Source organism: Lineus longissimus, chromosome 17 (genome assembly GCF_910592395.1).
Source record: "Lineus longissimus chromosome 17, tnLinLong1.2, whole genome shotgun sequence".
Taxonomy (NCBI): domain Eukaryota; kingdom Metazoa; phylum Nemertea; class Pilidiophora; order Heteronemertea; family Lineidae; genus Lineus; species Lineus longissimus.
The window spans coordinates 5,720,376-5,738,193 of NC_088324.1; the positions used below are offsets into that span (position 1 = coordinate 5,720,376).

At 43.0% G+C, this 17,818-nt stretch overlaps 2 protein-coding genes across 3 annotated transcripts in view; one reads left to right on the top strand and one right to left on the bottom strand.

The window, feature by feature from the left end:
- The window catches only part of LOC135501695 (multidrug and toxin extrusion protein 1-like), a 38,699-nt gene extending 33,302 nt beyond the window's left edge, over positions 1 to 5,397 (bottom strand). Inside the window, exons 1-6 of the mRNA XM_064793938.1 lie at positions 5,247 to 5,397; positions 2,905 to 3,084; positions 2,224 to 2,342; positions 1,768 to 1,869; positions 631 to 748; positions 93 to 192 (exon numbers count right to left, since the gene is read on the bottom strand). Of these exons, the coding sequence (XP_064650008.1) occupies positions 93 to 192; positions 631 to 748; positions 1,768 to 1,869; positions 2,224 to 2,342; positions 2,905 to 3,064 (599 nt within the window). The 5' untranslated portion in view covers positions 3,065 to 3,084; positions 5,247 to 5,397. The remainder of the gene's footprint in view (positions 1 to 92; positions 193 to 630; positions 749 to 1,767; positions 1,870 to 2,223; positions 2,343 to 2,904; positions 3,085 to 5,246) is intronic.
- Positions 5,398 to 10,269: 4,872 nt separating this feature from the next.
- Positions 10,270 to 17,815, top strand: LOC135501268 (universal stress protein Sll1388-like). 2 transcript variants are annotated; one of them, XM_064793295.1, is made up of 5 exons: positions 10,270 to 10,653; positions 12,173 to 12,317; positions 13,410 to 13,517; positions 16,665 to 16,771; positions 17,289 to 17,815. In XM_064793295.1, exons 2-5 carry the CDS (start codon positions 12,191 to 12,193, stop codon positions 17,520 to 17,522), a joined length of 576 nt encoding a protein of 191 aa, XP_064649365.1. In that variant the 5' UTR covers positions 10,270 to 10,653; positions 12,173 to 12,190; the 3' UTR covers positions 17,523 to 17,815. The 2 variants fall into 2 exon arrangements, with proteins under 2 accessions (XP_064649365.1, XP_064649364.1); XM_064793294.1 differs by lacking the exon at positions 16,665 to 16,771 and adding an exon at positions 15,382 to 15,488 and having other exon boundaries at positions 10,477 to 10,653.
- The last annotated feature ends 3 nt before the right edge of the window (positions 17,816 to 17,818 follow it).

Consider the following 17,818-nt stretch of genomic DNA (forward strand, 5'->3'; position numbering starts at 1 on the left):
TATGTTGGAATAGCTTAGGAAATAAACTTTACAATCTGGGTTTGTTCTCATTGTCAGTAGTTTTTGGCTACTACAGACTCACGTATATTTACCTTGCAATTTCCCTATCCTGTCCCATCGCGACAAGTATGAGCTCGGCGTTGATATGGATTGCCCAACATGGGAATATGAATAACAATATGATCATCATACCTGAAGGAAAGCATGCATAAACGATATGAAAAATACATTAGACCCTTCCCCCAAAGTCCCTAAACCGGTTTGATAAGAAAGTGAAACAATTATAACGATCTAACATAGTCGAAAATTCAGATCAGATTCTTATAAGATTCAGTGATCTTTTCAGTTCCGCGTATCTGTATATTCGTTACATGATTCTTATTCCAGATCTGATCCACATGTAAGAATCTTACAATGATAATGTAACGAAGTGATTTTTACTTAAGACCTTAATTGTAATCTTTATATGAATTTCATCTTGATTTTCGAGCAGGGTCCGTTATGACGCTTGAACGAAATTCGTGTGCAACCTGGGGTGCAAGAGGCGACCTTGCAATGCGAAAGAATTGTCATCACATGGCATGCAGATAAAATTTGAAAAAGATACTCATAGTTAAAAGACAGACTTACCTCTGATGAGATAAATGCCTACCATCTTCTTGTTGACGCTGCCAAACGATTGAGAGAAACATGTATCGCACGCGGTAGAGAGACCGGCACCAATAGATACACCAGTCACGTTAAACACCTGTAAGGAGTGACGAATATGGATCAGAGACAGACGAGGCAATACAAAATCATCTACTTCTTCTGCTTCCTAGCGATCACTGCCGATCTGTTAAAGGGATACTCCACTCATTGAACAAAATGTCCAAAAAACGCACAGTTGGAAGCCATGGCCTTAGTACATGAATATGTGTTTTCAAATGTTGACAAAATTCATTCCCTAGATGTTTTGAGCAGTTCTGTCATACATTGTCATACACACGACAAAAATCCAAAATCCATGGGAGCTGCCATTGATCTAACTTGTGATGTCACTAGTGCTTTGTGAATATTCATGCACAACACTGAATAGGCCTAGGTCCTAATGCCATTGAAATTAAAATCATTGCGTAATGAGGAACAATGATGACCATGGTGCATGAATATTCATACAGCACAAGTGACATCTCAAGCCAGAGTAATGGCATCTCCCATGGATTTTGTCATATTCGTATCAAATTGAATTATATTGAAATTTGAGAATATGTCAAATCAGACCATGGGCTACGGATTGTGGGGTTATTGCATTTTTTTTCAATGAGTGGTGTATCCCTTTAACAAATGAGTTGTTATTCCGAGATGTTCTCTGCCTCAATGTATCAATAAAGCTTGTTATGCGGGCAAGTTCCTCGAGGACAAACAAACGTCGTTCCTAAACGGTTGCCAATCTCGGACACCTCCCAAAGGTTGTGGTCAAGGGTCATAGGTTCCATGCGATGTGTGTTGCGTTCTCTCGACTTCGCAAACCCTACACACTGCACGGTTCCCTTTAAACTGGACCTCCGCTATAAGATGAGGCTGCCTACGGTGGCATGACAATCACTGTGCTATTTTGGACTGATGAATTTCCCATGTTCCCACGAGCTGCCATGCACCAGCTGGAATTGATGTTCTCCGATCAGCAAGGTTCAATCAAATATCTTGCTTCTATCTCTGTCAAAGTTTGTCCTTAAACAACCTCTACTCGAGATGAGTGTTTACAACAGGGTATCACACACTTACCGTGCCAGCCATGGCCACCCCGGCCAGTATATCTGTACCAAGATGACCACAAAACGCTAGACTGACTGGTCCGAATAGGAAACTGAACAACGAGAGGACAATCTGAAGGGAAAAGCATAGAATTACTTCGGATGAGTCTTCCAGTGGTAACTATAGGTACGTTGAAGTTGATTCCATAACCCGATACAAAATCGGTTGGAGCCAATTTAGGAAGAACATGCAAAATTGCATTTCCATTTCAACTTGTGAATGCAACGTGCTGCATCCCTGATAAAGGCGAGTTTCTCTATATCATTCATGGACGCCAAAGGCTGCTCTAGAATTTGCCTCGGGTAAATCCTTAGTTTAAAATGTCCCCGTAGTGAGCAGTGAATGCTAATACACTTAATACATTTGATATATTGCCAGTTAGACATATTGCATTTTTGATATACTTCGCGAACCTGCACCACTTACCATAGACCAGGCTAGGCTAAACAACTCTGGGAATTCCTCTCTGACCCAATCAGGTGCGCATGGGCAGCAGGCGTAACAGATCTTGTCCCAACGCGTTGAGCCCGAGCTCACTAATGTGGCTGGAAGGAGATCAACATTTTAAACCCCAGGCAGACGCTCCGGTTTTTCCAATTGAAACATAAGATTCGCAATCTTTATTTTTGCCAATCGAATATATTTGCAAGATCTGCGAAAATATGACGACCGTGAAAATGTCGTGGTTATACAGTATTCGCATGCAAAACATCGCTTGTGTCCTCCAGATTTGTGTAACTGAGTGTAAAAGCAAGTAAATCATCTTTTATCCTTTTGAAATACCGGGCCCAATCGCCCTAGCTCATCCAAAACGTCAATGAAGCATATTTCGGGTGTGACGCCCCTGCCTGAATCCAAGAATTAATGAAATCAAGTCTGTATTAAGGGTCGACCACATTCACCATTATTTTGGTGAGAACTTGAAATCGTTAAACATGTAATTATTTCCAAATGAAGTGAATGCCAAGGTTGGTTCGAGACTCCAACGCTTTAAATTCGTATTCATTATGAAGGAGTTATATTGCTTTAGGACTTCAAGTTCTAGCAAAAATGTCTTTGCCTTTGGTCAACCCTTGAATCTTTTTGACCACTCCTCCTAGTACTTACATTCTGAACTATCGTCATCTGGCTTGTAAATCGTGCCATACTCGTGTGGCCTGCTGTTTTTGCCTCCGTTGGCTTGACTTTCGGCTACCCTTTCCTGCTCACAGTGATTACTTCCCACCGACTGAGTTCTTGTATGGAGGCGTTGGTTGTCCGAATCCATGGCGAGTGATGTTTATAAAACTTGAAAAAAAAGGCAATGCACATTAAGGCCGAGTTCGGGCGTGTTCCGGAGTCGGACCAGAGCAGACTGGTACGAAAACTCATACGGCTCAAACTCGCACACTCGTTTGAAATAAATGTGATGTTTTCTTACTTGAAAACTCAAAAACTGACTTGAAGCAAGGTTTGAATTTTGAATGCGCCTTACAGGCTTTCGTCTATACCCGGTTCACCTGTCGTGACGTCAATTCTGACCTTTTTTGCGACGCGAGCTCCACCCTTAAAGGCTTCTAGGGCCAGCCCAAAGAACTCGAGAATAGCCGCGTAGCCATAAGTGAAAATAATATGTGACAAGACTGACAGAGACTAAGATAAATCTGACATTGTTGAGGCTCATTACTCGATTTCAGGAAGTTCTATCATCGAAGCGCATTGGCGGAGGTGCAGTTGGCGGAGAACACCAATGCCTTTTCAGCAGTTTCCAGAATAGGTCGTGGTCAACTTCAGCAGCATAGCTCAGATTGTTGTTAAATTCATTCTCAACAAGTGCATCGAGTTTTCTAAGTTCTGCACGAAAAATGCGCTTGTGCCGCTTTTACTGAACACGTCCGGTTGAGTTCGGGTTGCTCGATTTATCGGCTTTAAGCCACACGTTCCTAGCGAGGCTCATGTTTTCATGGAGACCGCGTCGTTTGCGGGAGTACCTTCGTGGAATGGTCGTTTCGGCGGCTTTGCTCACAGCGCAGGTTATATTGTCGTAGAGATAGTCCACTTCATTTGGGTTGGGATCATTACCCTTTTGAGTAGCTGATAGTTCCTGACTGAGTTCTCGTCGATAGCACACAATTTTTTTCGAAATCACCCTGAAGGCAATGTCTCCATTGAAGAGTCTTTCGCGAGTCTAGGGGAGCATTCGAGTACGGTGTGTTCTACATGTTAGCGAAGGGCTTCAGGGTTGTAAAGACAGACAAGTGATCCGACGTATTCAGAAGTCCTTCATCGATTACTTCGTTGCACTATGCACTTTCAAGCATCACTGACGAAACGCAAATATGGTCAATTGGGGTTTTACTTGAACCCACGAATGGATCAAACGCATAGGCGGGGCCCGAACACGAATAACTAACAGGAATAGAAACCAGATTCGTTCGTTTCATCAAGGACTGAAGACACCTCGTTCTTTGACAGGATGTCGCAGCGGGGGTTCTTACACCACTAATTTGCGCATTAAGGTCACCCGGTGTTTGGAAAAGGGTTTCTTAAAGGGGGACTATAGGTAGGAGCTGGTTGGTCAGATTGGTGGTCTTTGTTTTAATATAATGTACAGTTAGGGGGATGGGGACTGTTTTGACCGTGGGTTTACATACGCATGCATGTGAGACGGAATTACATCGAGGGGGGACTATTTTGAGTACACTGTACATATTTACGATAATTTGCATGGGGGGGGGGGGGGGTCTGTCGGTACAAACTTTTAAAAAGTACGGCCCCTTAGTGATAAACATAGGATAGTCAAGAGGCAAAGACATTGCCGGTGCATCGGACCTGTCAAGGTGTTAAATGCATGCAACCTGTCGCATTCCCGAAAGGAAATTCCCGGGAAAATCCATATTCGTATTTGGTATTGAAATGCGAAGTGAAGACCACGTGCGTTTATTTACATCACGTGACCTGCAATCGTGATTGAATATAACACTTGTCAAGGTATAATCTGCTGACCGGGCGTCGGGTGTCGGGCGTGATCGGGCGTCCGGGCATCTTTCATCATAGGCCCTGGCCGCGGGTACAATAGCTGGTTAATCCTAGTCTCTCAAGGCTCGTTAGAAGCTTACCCTAATGTACAAGGCTGCAGGCGTAGCTGACGACGGGTGATAGTACTGATACCCGCACTGGTAAGCGAAAGGGCGAAAAGGCGAACGAACCCCCCCCCCCCCCCCCCCCCCCCCACCCCCCAACTATTGCCAAAATCCTTGATACGTACGTGCCAGCACACCACACACTCATCTACACACATTCATTATTACATCTTTTTTCATCATCAGTTATGAACGTTTGTCCCATAGCGTATTTTTGAGGTCAACCAAACTAGTAGCTATACATGTATATAGCCTATAATATGATAGTGCCGCGATGGCCGGGCAAAGTGAGCAAGGCATTGTCGAAAGAGCGAATAAACTTCTTACCTGTTTTCAGAAAAGTTCCAACAGTTATAATTGCCTCAGACGAGTGTTATGCTTAAGGATAAGGCTATTTCACAATGTGTACTGCTGATAACGCAACAAACAGCTCATCGATCGAGGTTGTTTCAAGTAGAGAGGCCAAGACTGGTCACATGTCAACCGGTTTTCAGAAAGTAGGCCACGCTGTCATACAGACAAACAAAACGACTGCCATGCAGTTTATTACATGTATATTTGAGTATTCTAATGTCCACTTGATATCTCGATATCTTAATACACTCTATAATAATGGGGACCGATCCCGCTCTTCAAATAACTATAAAGTGGCCTTAGACCAAAATACTTGCTGTCTTTCCGTTGGTAGTTTTTCTTGTCTTTTACCGATAAAGATTAGATTGCCGTTTTTGAAGAGGTAGAGGAAGCGGTATCATGGCGTACCGACCATGGTCGTATTTAGCACGGCGGGCGGGGGTTACTACCAAAAAGGTAAACACGACCCTGCCGACCTATCTGTTCTCCGGGTTCTATGTCCAGCGGGTTCTGTGATATCCGTGTTCAACGTTCATCGGGCTCAATGTTCCCCGAGTCCGATACTCTCTCGCGCCTGTGCTGGAGCTTATTCGAATTAAGTTTGCACAATGCCAAATAAAAAAACATTGAAATCCCTACCGAATAATCACTAGATTAATGTTTATGTCCTGAAGGACATTTATTAGAGTAAGCGCTTTGCTAACAGATATGTTAATGGGAACAACCGAAGATTAGTGTACGACAGCCGTCCCGACAGCCCTACAGATGTTTCGGCCAAAATCGCGGTCAAAAACACATGTTGTGATTTCGGGGGAGAGGTCATCTTGAGGAGGGGTGAATGTAATGTTAATGTGATAGTGGTTTTATTCATTTACAAATCTTTGGTATGACCTCATCAACTATACATGTACATATAGACAAACTAGGAATAAGGGTTAAGAGTGAAGTGGAAATTTAGTTCGAAGCCAGGGTAAATGTCTATCTTAAAAATTCAACTATAGGTATTTTGTTACAAAAGATAATTCATTCAAAGAGCTTTCAGTTAGCATTAGATGGTAGCTCTTCCTTTGTGTCCATGTTTATGCATGGGAGACTTTGTATATAATTATCATTATTGATATCTTTATTCGACATGTAAATTACATTTACATTTCTTGAAAAATAAATAAATGCAGATTGTGTGAATACAAATTATGGTGCAAGTGCAAGCACGTATAATACATGTTACTCAGTGCACAAACAATCAAGGGTGGTTCTTATATTTATATCCCCCCGGTTATTATCCTGTTTGTGTAGAAAATCCCTAATGGCAGTAGACCGAACTAAAATTTCTTCAGAATGATGAACGTACGGTAGCGCGCCAGTTTTCCCAATTGTAGAACGCGGTGCCCCGATTAAACCAGTAGTTTGGGCGATTGCGAAAATTCCCCAGTGGTCTTTCTCGTACGCACAAAATATTACGCTGGCAAAGTATTTCAAATTTGGCACCCCAATCTTTAAACCGCCCTGTTAGTGTAAGAACAATTTGTCTCTACTGACCATAACACGGATGGCGTCGTACCGACCTCAGTCAGGCTGAACTTTGGGTCACGACGCACAGTGGGACATCTCCACAGCTTCGACCAGGTTCGCGACCAGGCAAGGCGGCTGAACTCGGCAGTGAATGACAGATTGTGGCTCCGCTAATGCCGCGCCATCTCAACTTCCATCTCGTGGGTCGTTGTTGAACTAATTGTATCGGCAAGATTATTGTCACACGCTTCCACACGCTCGTCCGTCCATGCCATCCCTACGTACATCCATGACTTCCATGATTTCTACTCTTTTCAATAGCTCATTTGGTCCTGTTGATTGATATATTAGAATATCCTGCTGCGACGTCTTAAAATGCTTAGTATATTAGAAACGGCACTCATCTGGTTCGAATCGTATCCATCAAAGAAAACTCAAACAGTGGTTGTTCGTGGTTTAAGGAATTGATACCTCACTTTGGTTGTCTGGGTGGAGCTAAAATGTAAAGAAAAACCGAGGCGTACGTTTGGCCTACGTTTTAGCTCCACCCTCACGGTTTTGATGAGACAATCAATTAGTGACAGTGAGGTATCCATTCATAAAAATCTCAAAATAAATAACGAATGATGTGGTTTTAAACACTGCTTCCATATTTTGCCCCCTCCTGAACGATGATTGCCTATTCTAAAACATCTAGACTTATAATGAACCGCAGTTTACAGTGTTAATTCCACTATAACCATGGATGACGTGCAACTCTATGAGGTTTTTTGATAACATCAGAGGATCTGATGAGAGATGCCATAGGGGAATCAGAATTATAATATAATAATACGAGTCTTATATAGCGCAGTATCGAACCATCAACTGGCCGCTCAAAGCGCTTGGGGATATCATATTCTTATCCCGGTCTCCACAGAAATCAATCAGGGGTTTCAAGGAGCAACCCCAGAAGGTGCTCACTTGAACTCGACCAGTAGGGGAACTAAGCAGTGACTCGGCCGGGAGTCGAACCCACGACCTCCTGATCATGAGGCCGACTCTCTTCCACTGCGCTACCGCTGCCCCATTGCCCACTGCCCAATTGTGCGTTGGCGATGTCCGGAAATGGTTAGGTCCAAATGATTAGAAGGGAACTAATGAAAATAATGATTTTTCAACCAGAGTGCTTCAAAACGTGGGTTATCCAAGTTCCAGCTTCCTCCCCCAATTCGGATTAATTGGTCAGGCTTAAGTTCATCCTTAAGGCCACGTTCGCAACTTAGGCGCCATCTTTGATTAAAGCATGCCCATGTCGAACCAGATAAATGCCACCAAATATACCGATTGGCAAAGATCCGTAAGCAAATCGACAAAGGAACATGTAAAAGTGCAGTTTAAAATACTTTGGTCACGTCTCGTCTTGATCTATATAATGGTCTGCTTCTTGGTCTCCACGAGTTGTATCGGCTGCAAAAAGGAATCACAAAATGCTGCCGCACGACTTAGTCCACAGAGGAAGAGGCGGGACCATATTACCTCCGTGTTAAAGGACCTGCATTGGTTACCCGTGGGCTCGCGCATTTAGCACAAGGTTCTACTGGTTGCACACAAGACCTTTGATCAGGCATGTCAGGAGGATAGTCCTCGCTACTTAAAGGAGTTGTTCAGCCTGGTGCCATATCGTGGTCGTCAGTCCTCAGACGATCCATGGCTTATTTTGTCACCAAACGTTATCGTATGGAGACCGTCGTCTCCGTGTGATGGTCCTAGACAGTGGAACTCTCTGTCGGTTTCGATGTACGAGCTCGACGGCTCTGTTGCATTAAAAAAAAACCCAGCTAAAAACGGAATTTAAAAAGACATTTCTATAGATTTTTCGTACAGAAATTGTTTTATTCCTGTATACACATGTACATATTGTACATTGTATAGTTATTGTCTATTCTTTCTGCTTTTATAACTACATGTTGTGCTTAGAAAATGTACACAATAAAAAATGTAGCACAAAGATTAAAGAAATATTATTATTATCATCATTATCATTGCTAAAGAATGAAAATCCAGATGTCTAAAATATACTTTCTGCTACTCTTTCACCATTTTATGCAACAAGCCATCAAGGATTGGAACAAACTCATCCTCCAAACAGTAGTTGAGGCAGAGACCATTGCCGCCTTCAAAGCTGGCCTTAAAGATAAACGCAGTCGATAATACCCTCCAGATCAAGCGCACTCATCCCGCTAATAGGAGGTCTACTGATTACAAATATAGAACATGAATATAATCTGCCCCCCCCCCCCCCCCCCCGCTAGCTATGCCCCTTGGCCTATAAACATGGCCAATTTTGATTATTTCGACCTCCAAGAAATATTTTTCATTCGAGTCGATAGGCTCATAAACCGGCAAAGCAGATGGGCGTAATGTACATGACAGGATATACATGCGTACATTTATGCACATATGAAATTAACATGAGGATGACGACTTTGTAGCCCGCTCTTTGAAATTGACATTTTTTTTCAAAGCAAGTATGTCCGAATTGATTCACCAAAAAATATGACAGATTAATTAATAGAATTTTAAATGACAAAAATAATGATACCCGTTTCATAAAGGTGACGGAGGTCATGGCACTTTTCTCACCGCAGTGATCATTACACATGCAGACGTTCGTTTACCTACTCTAGACTCACCGATATAGGCCGGTGTAAAAGAAATGCAAGTCCCCCGGAATCTAAGTCCGGTCCTTTTGTTAAAGTGAATAGAGTCGCCGAGTTCCTTTGTTGAAGTATAGTAGCTAACCCTAACTAAATCATTAGCCACATACGCTGACAATACACAGCTATTGTATGGGGTCCTGCATTCCTAGGACGTCCATTCCTTTTACACCGGTCATTAATTTGAGGGATGACCGCCCCCGATATAATATACTCTGTTTCCTCACGTATACCGTCTTTGGGCGCTATGTTTAAGAGGCCCGAAGGGATGAATACCTCCTATACCTGATACAAAGGTTAGGCCTAGTGGATTGGACTGATTGGCTCGGATCGTGGCGCAGACCTATGACCAGAGACACCCAATACTTAAAGTCCACTACAATTGGTCGATGGGATTTTAAATGAATTGAATTACCAGGCAATCGTGTTTGGGCTATATTCATGGCGTGACCGAGGCGGCGCAAATGGACAATGCACATTCATCACGTGGACAAAGAAAACCGTCCAGTATGTGGTAAATCCTATTGCGTACCCCACCCAATGTATGGACACTGTCATTTTGTATTTGTGGTGCAGGAATACGGTATACGTGAGGAAAAAGATTATATGCATTGAATACGAAATTGATTCAAAGGCGAATGGTGTACAACTATTAGACAAATGGTGTTGCCCACCCATTGTTCATTCCCATTGAAAAATGTCGAATGGCATCGATCGACAGTGCGCATATCTTTTGGGGCTGGACTTGCATATTCTTCAACTGTCTTAGATCGGTAATTCTAAAGTAATTGTGATCTGTCACAGCAAAACCAGGCGCATGTCACACAGAAGATGAGCCTAAATGACACCAGGAGATAATAGAAGAAATTGATGTGCTCATATTTCACAAAAGGCAGACAATAGAGAAATGAACAAACAGTCCGTCTCAACCTGCCAAACTCAGATCGACATGCGCCTGGTTTTGCTGTGATGGGTCATTTGTTATCATGTATTGATTTGCACCAGAAATTTGAAGTAGGCCGAATATGAGTTAGATAGCTCGACAGGTGTTATCGCATGTACGCATATACACGGTTGGCAGTAGTGTGGGCGACTTTCAGAAGCCAACGACGAATTGAAGGAGCTGGGATCACATTCAAACGTCGAGAGAAGGATCTGAATTGGATAAGGTAATGCTTTTTTGTTAGAGGGACAACTAAAAAGTGCAATATATCTCGCTTATAAGTGACTCGTTTTCGATCAAATTTAACCTCGTTTTGGCCTTACCGGTACTTGGCGTCACGACTTAGGACGGCCTGGGTACTAGGTGAAAAAAAATTCTTAATAAACAAGATGCGAAAATAAATGTCGGCCATTTTGAAATGCCTTTTCACAGGCAAAGTATGTGTAACATGGCATTAAAGCAGATGACAGCAAATAAATTGAAAGCACAGGCAGATTCAACCGCGAATATTTCCTGTTCTTTCTACGCACTCGACGTAGATTTGCTTGTTGGTATTCCTAGATGATAGCTTAAACACACCTGTTAATTGGTTTATATTGATGAAGCTGTCCTGAATAAGTAGATAAATCAGTGTTTCTGTAGCTCTTCGCCAAATCGATGGCACACTTTGCGCTTATTTCTACCATAATTGCCACAGCCGTGGACATTATTGTAGCATGTACAACAGAATAGGGGGTGTGATAACAAGCGCTTGGCTCAAAGTATTCTATAAAATGACTTTAAATGCAAAAATATACGGCAGACAGTCCGCTATGGTTACCTCTGTGCACATGTGTGACTGTCCAGTATGGTTACACATAGACATAAACATAGCGGACAGTCATGACAGTGTCAACATGTAACCATTAGCGGATGGTATGCCAACTATAACTGCATTTTTAAGTCACGTTAGGAAACACTTAGAGCCAAGTGCATGATATCACATCTTCCTATTCTGGTGTACATGCTACACAACACAGCACGTGCAATGATAATCACAACTTAGGCAGATATGGTAGATATAAGCGCAATTTGTACATTTAATTGGGCGTAGGGATACAAACACACTGATTTCACTGCTTCATTAACATAGACCTATTAACAGATGTGTTTGAGCTACCATCCAGGAAAAAAACAACCAGCAAATCCACGTCGAGTGTCATAGAACAGGAAATATTCGCGTTTGAATCTGCCGTTTCGGTAACCATAGCGGAGAGTGCTGACCCTGCTGACCTTGCTGACCCTGTCCGAATACCCACACTGATATCATAACCCGGGTCTCCACAGAAATCAATGAGGGGCTTCAAGGAGCAACCATAAGGCGCTCACTAACTCGACCAGTAGGGGAACCAAGCATTAACTCGACCAGTAGGGGAACCAAGCATCAACTCGGCCAGGACTCGAACCCACGACCTCTTGATTATGAGGCCGAATCTCTTCCACTGTGCTACCGCTGCCCCATGTGTCATCTTGCTTGTTATTCAATCAACTACTCGGGTTTCGCACGCCTAACGTCCACTGTATGTGTTCATTTTGGTAGGCCCACGACGGAAGTAAGTTCTTGATCGATTGACCAGCAGCATCAATGGCAATAGTGGCTTGAATAGAGGGCCTAAAATTTCCCCCATTACGGGCCTAGAAATGTGCACTATGTGAAGATCTGGCTGGACGTTAGCATTGAGAAACTAGAGCATTTTCTTCTGTAGGCTAGCAAGGTAACAGCGATGGCATCCGATGAGGCAGCAGTGATTGACACTCAGGTCGAGCATCATGAAGAGGAAGACACCCCTAAGGGGATGCGGGTTATGATGGCCATTGATTCAAGTGAATTTGCAAAATATGCTTTTAGATGTAAGTAGTAGTAGAGCATCTCAAGTGCATGAGCATCTAAAAGGTATTCTGTCATCGGTGATGTCTCCCCTGAACTGTCTTACCAATTTTTTTTTATTCAAGTTTTATCCTTATTATCATATCCGATTTTAAACGAAATTATCCCGTTAGTGTTGCAGGGGTTATGTCGTGCTGAGTACTGCGACAGATTTGTGAGATCTAGATACAAAGTGAAATACTCCGGTTTCGTACGCCTAACGTCCACTGCAGTAAGCCAATGTATGTGTTCATTTTGGTAGGCCCACGACGGAAGTAAGTTTCTTGATTGATTGACCAGCAGTATCAATGGCAATAGTGGCTTGAATAGAGGGCCTAAAATTTCCCCCATCACGGGCCTAGAAATGTGCACTATGTAAAGATCTGGCTTGACGTTAGAGTGAGAAACTAGAGTAAAATATATTGCCAGGTCGTTGTTACTACACAAGCAAAGCAGTCCTAAATCACTCATGTGAACAATCAGTCCGCTAAGATTCCAGACCTACTAGTATTTTTTTAGATGAGCTTAGAATTGAAGATTCGTAAGCTGGATTATGATAGGAAAAAATACATAAAACGCCCCAAAATTTTCTGAAAATGGTGAAAAAAAGACTTCCTAAAAACCACGAATAGGACATTTTCCTGATACAAATCCACCAAATGCAAATGCTATAGGGACAATGTGGTACAGTATATTGGAGAGTTTTTCCAGATAAGGCATGTTTTTTCTCCCCATACACCTCCTCTCTTGAAAGTAGGCCTTTGAATGCGTCATGAATGGCAGATTTCGCCGTTTCGTTTTTGGCGCACAGTCGGGTAGTCTATACAATACCTCACCAGTGTCCGGTCCGTCGTTGGTAGTGCGTCGTAGTATGAATTGGGCACATATTTATGGCATTTCACTGAAAAGTGCAGGTACAGCGTTTTGCACTTTCATTGAAGTCCAGTCGCGCACCTACATGTATACCAATACATGACATTACACATGTATCATCACAACTTGTTGTATCCTGCATCACCAGAAGCAGGCCTATTCAAAGTTGAAAGACGGGACTATGAATCATTACATTCTTTCAGATTATTTTGAGAAGGTGCATCGGGAGGAGAACTTCGTTGTGTTTGCTCACAGCATAGAGTCGCCGTATGTCGCCACAGCCATCGCCACGGCGGGGTTCGGACACGCAGGTAAGAGTACGAATAGAGAGGAGTACGAGCAATTATTGGGGGCGTCGGATGAGGGACGGGGATCTTTTGCGTCCGGAAGCAGGGAATTAGTTGTCTCACCAAACATTGCGAGGGTGGAATTAAGATGTAGGTGAGAACCGAGGTGACAGCCAAGGATTTGGGTGAAGTGACTGCTCTTCCCGAGCGATGGTTGGTCAAACAATCACGAGGCGTCAATTTCAATCATTAAAAACCTCGGACTTTTTTTGCAAAATCTCGCCAATAAACGGGATTCAGTTTTGACCCATTTTATACCAACCAAAGAGATTAGGGCCGTGTCATCAAAATCTGTGTTGTCAATGTTTGGCAATAATCCATTATGTAAAAAAGTGGGACCAAGGGGCTCGGGAATTTGCCGCTTGACAAATGTTTCTGAGTGTTGCGTCAGGGAGTTGTTTAATGTTTTTGAAAGACTCTCACGATGGCTGAAGGTATCGGTTTGCCTAAGAAAAATACGTGCTTACCTGGAGAGTAAATGACGACACATAAGAAACATACAAAAGATTATTTCATTTTGAGGGGCGTAAGCAAAGGTTGGGCCCGCATTTATTCTCTTTATCCATTTGTACCCATCCAACAATATAATGGGAGGGCCTTGGTTCTATTGTGGTGCAAAGGTAAAGCGATACATTAAATTACTCCGAGGCAGTTATGCACTGGCGTTTGGTTGAGTTTCATTGACGCGTGCTCATATCATCACTTTTAAATCGCTTCGAAATCGCCTGAGGGCCATGGCCCCTACAGAACCACATATCATAATCCATCTGAATACAATATGTATGCTTCACACTTTTTTGGGCGGATTTGTCTATTTCTGCTACACCGGTACTAAAAAGCTCGTTATATGAGCCTTCATTCAGCTTTGCCTCCTTCATGATGCAGGGCTCCCATCCGGATATGCGCCAATACTTACCAATGATACATCCTGAAGCTCAGGCCAACACCCGGAACTATCGACCGAGCTTATGCGCTGTATAAACCCACAAGCTTCCAGCGGGATTGCCGGCTGTTTACTGATATTACAACACCCCCGCCGTTCGATGATAAATGTGTACCATCCATGTCTCAAAACCGCACTTCAAATGAACATAGCGATTACAAACTGCTTTCTAGTTATATTGCATTCATTCCGTACTTTAATAGACACGTATATTGTTCTTTTGTGGTATTTATCTACATTCTTTCGACTGCGGGCCGGGGGGGGGGGGGTTATTGCTCTTAGAGCAAGAAATTCCGCACTTGCGTCCCATGCATTTCAAATTTCAGCCAATGCGAGCGCGTTTTAGATACAGTGATTGTTTTCAATAGTGACTGAGTTTCTAGGAAAGATGTAAGAGCCGTTTTTATTTGGCGAGGTCGATTTCACCGCCTCGTCCCGCAAATAACTATCGGTTTATTCCACGGTCAGTAACGTGTGCGAGGGGTGGAGGATACGACTGACTCCGGATTTTCGAGGATGCAAATGGTAGTGATGTCGACCATACTCGGTCATTCCCTGACAGAAGAAATCCTACTTCTTTTAAAGAGGATTTACAACTTTCCTTGAAATCTTATAATCATATCTCACAGGGCTTTTAGCACTATGGCCTGTGTGCTTTAAAAAGCACACAGGCCATAGTGCAATTTTGAAAACAGAGGAGATCAACAGCGTCGCCATCTATCATGACAACTGTGCATTGAACGCATAATAGGGCATAAATCTGATGAAAGATGACCACACTGTCTATCTGCTCCTGTTTCGGCAACTCACTATATGTCCGTTGTATTCTAAGCCCGTTGATGCACGCTGTACAATCATTTTCTCATCATTCATCCTTGCTTCCAGCGTTTTTGCCAATGCCCCAGGCAAACGTAACGAATCTAATTAAGGAAAAGCGGCATGCGTACAGGGAGCTAGTCAAGCGCTATGAAGAAACCGTCAAGGCACTTCCGGTAAACCTGGTCGCCAGGTGTCGATGCTAGTACATGAGACAACACCAATCCCATCATAATCCCATCTTAAACACAAATCCTAACCATTTTGTGTCACCCTGTATTCGCTTACTCCGACCTTGTTCAATCACCAGGGATTGCGGTGCCGACTCGAAGAACATAGCATATTCTTGCCAGTGAAGTATCATTCCTCCAAATCTAAACCCCACCTGGCGTATTACGTACTCACTATGCACTTCAAGCAGTTATGCCCAGGCAACACATCAGCCTTCTCCTGCATTTGGAGAGGGAAAGACGGCGAGAGTACCAACGCCTATGCAAACACTATGAAGCCACATTCACGTCACTTCCGGTAATTATATCGACCATGCCACCAGGTACATTTATGTTATATCCTGCAGCTATGTCGATTTCCCTCTGGCGGTCGAGATTGAATTGCGCACTGTGAGCTGGTGTGGCCGGCATCCAAATGTGCTTCGTGTTTGCATAAAGGAATAAACATAAATGTCTCGCTTAGAACTACGTAATTGGGTCGTTTTCTTCAAATAATTGAAGAGCGAAAGGATATGACTGATTGCTTTACTGAAGAAAACGCCCAAATTACGTAGTTCTATTAAGTGAAGCATTTGTTTATTCCTTTATGGTGTTAGGTTCTTGCAAATCAGTTGGTACTGGCTTCAGCTTGATCTGTTAGTGATCTTCTACCCAATCTCGACCAGCCTAAGCGCCATTTAAAGTTAATGGCTCTAGCAGATATTCAAAGCTGTAGCAGTCGTAGTTGGAAATGCTAAGTGGATCTTTCTAAGCAGCAAGAGATGACTGAGTTGTCTATGCCTTGTAGGTCATCTTAATCTACACATCCCTGTCATCCAACCAGCTGATCTTGTGTTAGGGTTGCCTATTGGAGTTGTTTCTTTTTCCGCTATACTCCATGTTCGGATCCCAACCGCAGCAGCGACACGGACAGCGACCAGGTATCTGGAACAACTTGCTGTAATTGTATATTGCTACAACCACCTGATATGCATGCATGGTTTAAATAAATTTCCTGTCCCGCCTTTCGTTATTCCAGCATCAACACCATATTCACCCCTTTTGTATATATCATAATTACCTGCCAAATGAACCATCCGCTTCCCCGCCCTAGCTCCTTAAACCCTGCTATTGCCATTCCAGTTGTAACACCCAATCCCGATGGTCACATCAAAACATTGCGCGAGAATACAGACAGACAGATCAGACACCTCAAGAAACGGTATACGAGGAGGATCAGTAGATTACCGGTAATAGAGGTCGCAACGAACGCCGGCATCAAAGGCCTGGTCCTCTTGAAAATCTTGACCACACGTACTTGTACATCGGACTTATTTACACTTGCGTATTAGCAGTTCCACACGGCAATCCTCTCGAGATCTAGCACTGAATCATTTTTTGCATGAAGTTGAATGTACTTGTGCTTTACAATTTACGTCAAATGCAGTGTCCCGCACTTTTAAGTTGAGTGCGACTACGTCATAGGTACTTCATACTTTGGGAAATTCTTTGGAACTTTTTAAGCATCTCATCCGGGGTCTGCTTGAAAATATAGCCTAATTGAAAAAAAAATTTGAAATCCTATCTAAAGAAATATGTATTGTGCATGTACATGTACTTTGTCACTAGGTAAGATAATACGGGTTTTTCCAAAAATGCAACGGATGAAAATATCGATAACATTCACGATTGATAGGTTTCATCTCCGTATTTCCCCTGCACGGGAGGGCGGGGGTCATCCTGTATAACATTGACTTTATTTTTCAGTTCAAAGTGAAGCACAAGTTCCATATCAATGAACACACAAGCGACCCAGGCGATGCTCTCATCCAGCTCTCGCGAGACGAGCACGTGGATATGGTTGTCATAGGAACACGTGGTCTTGGTACTGTAAGGCGCACTCTGCTGGGTAGCGTGAGTGATTATGTGCTCCATCATAGCTCAGTGCCGGTGCTGGTCGTACATATGGAGGAAGACGAGGTACACGACAAAGATTCGTGAATGCAAGCAAACAAAAAAATAAGCTTTTAATATGAATTTACTATATCAATTTGTTTGAGGGTAGGTTCTCGCCGAGTTTGATTGGGACAATGCATGTGAACGTGCTTTAATGAGCAAAAAATCGCGTACGAATGGAAATATTTTGTCTTCGATCGGATACTGTGGATATCAACCACACTTGCAGCGGCTTCAGCAAAAAGCACGTAAACTGTACGTCAATGAAGGTGTATTATTATTATTGTCGTCTCAGGGCTGACTGATTAATCGCTTGCAAATTAAATGAAATGAATGTACTC

What these genes read in the sequence shown, in the direction of transcription:
- LOC135501268 (XM_064793295.1), top strand. Translation starts at nt 12,191, where the DNA reads ATGGCATCCGATGAGGCAGCAGTGATTGACACTCAGGTCGAGCATCAT. An exon ending in GGCGGGGTTCGGACACGCAG is followed by an intron (nt 13,518 to 16,664) that starts GTAAGAGTACGA and finishes TTGCCATTCCAG; the next exon opens with TTGTAACACCCAATCCCGAT. An exon ending in GGAGGATCAGTAGATTACCG is followed by an intron (nt 16,772 to 17,288) that starts GTAATAGAGGTC and finishes TTTATTTTTCAG; the next exon opens with TTCAAAGTGAAGCACAAGTT.